The following is a 1695-nucleotide window of genomic DNA, read 5'->3' on the forward strand; positions in this document are numbered from 1 at the left end:
GACGATGAGGTCCTTCTGCATGGCCTGGAAGAGGGAGATCTGCTGCCCGGTGTAGGGGTCGGTGTAGCCGGTGACGGCGCGCTCGGCCGACAGCAGCTTCTCCTGGATCTCGCCACCCACCACGCCCGCGGCCACGGCCTCCTCCACGGACAGCCTCAGGTTGCGCACGGGGTCGATGACGAAGCCGGTGGCCGCCTGCGCCTCCAGCAGCACCAGGGCCGTGCCCGGCCGCAGCACGCCCTTCCACATGGCCTGGTAGATGCTCATCTTCTCCTGGCGGCCGGGCTCGTCCTTGGCGGGCACCAGGACGCCCGCGATGCAGCTGGTGCCCTCCAGGTAGCGCTTGACCGAGTCCATCTCCGTCACCTCCTGCAGCGTCTTAGTGCCCTGGGCCAGGTCCCTCAGGGTCTCGGGGCCCAGGATCCCAGACGTGTGCAGCTCGGAGGCGGACACCTGGCGCCTCAGGCCTCGAAAGGACACCTTGCTGAGCCGCTCCTCGGTCTCCTCGATGACCCGGGTGAGGACGGCGACGAGGTCAGGCAGGCCCAGGACGCCGGCCGCATGCTGGGCCAGGAGCTCGTCTCGGCGGGCCTCGCTCAGGTACGAGGAGAAGAGGACGTCCCACACGGAGACCGGCCGCCCCTGGAACTGCCCGCGCTGCAGCTCCATGGTGGCACCACGCAGGGTCTGCTCCTGGCGGCGGGCGGCGGCAGGGGCCTCCTCGGCCTCGCCCTCTCCCTCGCCCTGGCCCGGGGAGCGCCCCGAGTCGCCGTCCCCTTGCCCGGCTGGCCCTGGCTCCCGCAGGCCCCGTGAGGCGTCCTGGAGCTGCGGCCGGGCCCCGGGGGCCTCCTCGGCCTCCTCGATGATGGCGGTCAGCCGGCGGGTCAGTGCGGGCAAGGCCAGAGTCCCTGAGCCAAACTCGGCCAGCAGCTCCTCCCGAGCGGCCCCACTCACGTAGCCGGACGCCAGCACGTCCCACACGGGCACCGCGCGCCCCCGGAGGCGGCCCACCTTGACCTCCATGGTGGCTGCACGCAGGGCCTCCCGGGGGTCTGGGCGCGGGCTCCCGGCCTCGGCCTGGGCCTGGGCCTGGGCCAGCAGCGAGGTGAGGGTGGCGCCCAGCTCCTCCACGCTCAGCGTGCCCGCCCGGTATCTGCTTAGCAGGTCCTGGCGCCGGTCCTCGGACACCTCGCGGTAGAAGAGGAGCTCCCAGACGGAGACGCTCTGGCCCCGCAGGGCGCCCGAGCCTGGCGTCACGCGGGCGTCCCGCAGGGCACAGCGCAGCTCCTCGCTCAGCTGGTGCACGGCGGAGCCCCGGCCTGCCAGCTGCAGCATGTAGAGCCCGGTGTCCGGGTCGCGCACGCAGCGGCGCAGCAGCTGCACGTACGTGAGGTTCTCGTGCGTGTTGGGGTCGAAGAAGCCCTTGGTGTCGTCGCTGGGGTCCGCCAGGACGCGGTTCATCTCCTCGTCGAAGTAGCCGCGCCGGTAGGCCACGTCCACGGGCACGCGGTGGCTGTGCACGGGGTCGATGACGCCGCCCGTGGCGATCTGGGCCTCCAGCAGGCGGATGCCGTGCTCCCTGACGATGAGGTCCTTCTGCATGGCCTGGAAGAGGGAGATCTGCTGCCCGGTGTAGGGGTCGGTGTAGCCGGTGACGGCGCGCTCGGCCGACAGCAGCTTCTCCTGGATCTCGCC

General features: G+C 72.0%; 1 protein-coding gene across 1 annotated transcript; it reads right to left on the reverse strand.

The window, feature by feature from the left end:
* Positions 1 to 3: 3 nt before the first annotated feature.
* Positions 4 to 1654, reverse strand: LOC113221980 (epiplakin-like; the record flags this gene model as incomplete). The annotated part of the gene is made up of 1 exon (XM_026451301.1): positions 4 to 1654. A coding segment is annotated over exon 1 (1599 nt), but the record flags the coding sequence as incomplete, so codon positions are not given.
* Positions 1655 to 1695: the final 41 nt, after the last annotated feature.

This window comes from Piliocolobus tephrosceles, unplaced genomic scaffold, assembly GCF_002776525.5.
Source record: "Piliocolobus tephrosceles isolate RC106 unplaced genomic scaffold, ASM277652v3 unscaffolded_28655, whole genome shotgun sequence".
Classification (NCBI taxonomy): Eukaryota; Metazoa; Chordata; class Mammalia; order Primates; family Cercopithecidae; genus Piliocolobus; species Piliocolobus tephrosceles.